The 1,053-nt window shown below is 63.2% G+C and overlaps 1 protein-coding gene across 1 annotated transcript in view; it reads left to right on the forward strand.

Annotated features, from left to right (window-relative positions):
* Positions 1-1,023, forward strand: part of SYNPO (synaptopodin) — a gene marked incomplete at both ends in the record, with an annotated part of 2,356 nt that extends 1,333 nt beyond the window's left edge. The window contains 2 exon segments of the mRNA XM_010138219.1: positions 21-232; positions 235-1,023. Of these exon segments, the coding sequence (XP_010136521.1) occupies positions 21-232; positions 235-1,023 (1,001 nt within the window).
* Positions 1,024-1,053: the final 30 nt, after the last annotated feature.

A 1,053-nucleotide genomic window follows, 5' to 3' on the forward strand; every position in this document is an offset into this window, starting at 1 on the left:
GGACCAGAATCTGCTGCCAGGTCCCCCGCTGGGGTGTGTGTTGAGTGGTCCGAACCCCCTACCCAAAACGGGGATTCTGGAGGAGTCGGCTGCCCGGAGAGCTGGCAAAAAGTCCATGTTCACCTTCTTGGAGAAGCCAAAGTTGGGCCCCAATCCTGATCTGCTGGACCTGGTCCAGAGCGCGGACAGCAGGAAGAAGCAGAAGGAGCAGGGGGCGCCCAGTGCTGAGGAGATGAGCCCTTCGCCCTCGGGGCCGAAGCTGCCAACTTTGTCCCCAATAATGTGGCCAGGGGCGGGCAACACCTCTCGCCAAGCAATGATGCTCCAGCATGGTCCTCCTGCCTCAAGTCTCCCACTATCCAGCCCAAGCCAAAGCCTCAGCCCAGCCACAACCTCAGTGAAGCGAGAGGGAAGGGGGCTGAGCTCTTCGCCCGCCGGCAGTCCAGGATGGAGAAATTCATCATCGAGGCTCCCTCCCAGCCCGAGCTGCCGAGGTCCCCGTCCCCCACCATGTCCCTGCCTCCCTCCTGGAAGTATAACGCCAGTGCTTGCCTATCACCCATGGTCTCCAGACACCCCTCCAAGAGTCCCTCTAGGCCCTCCAAAACGCCCCCTGCATCTCTGTACAGTGGCAACCTGATGGAGAACGAGGTCTCCCAGAAGGAGCTGGAGATCTCCAAGCGCCAGCCCTACCAGCTCCAGTCTTCACTCTTCATCCTCTCCCCATCCAAGGGCCCGTCAAGGTCCAGACCCCAGGAGGTGCCTCCACCCAGGCCCTCTCTTCCCGACGCCTACCCCTACCCCCAGCAAACCTCCTGCCCCACCTCTCCTTTGCCTCCTTCCCCCATCTGGCATCCCCCCACCATGCCCAGCACTGGCCAGACCACCTCCAGCCCCTTCCCCAGCACCACCGGGGCTCTGCCCCTGACTCAGGGCACCCGCACCAGTTCTGGAGCCCCTAATGAGGTGCTGCTGGCTTCCCCGTGCCGCCTGCTGCTGCCCCGAGCCAAGGGAGGCTTCCAGGCACCCCGGCCCTCCTACTCCACCACGAAT

This window comes from Buceros rhinoceros, unplaced genomic scaffold, assembly GCF_000710305.1.
Source record: "Buceros rhinoceros silvestris isolate BGI_N320 unplaced genomic scaffold, ASM71030v1 scaffold34196, whole genome shotgun sequence".
Classification (NCBI taxonomy): Eukaryota; Metazoa; Chordata; class Aves; order Bucerotiformes; family Bucerotidae; genus Buceros; species Buceros rhinoceros.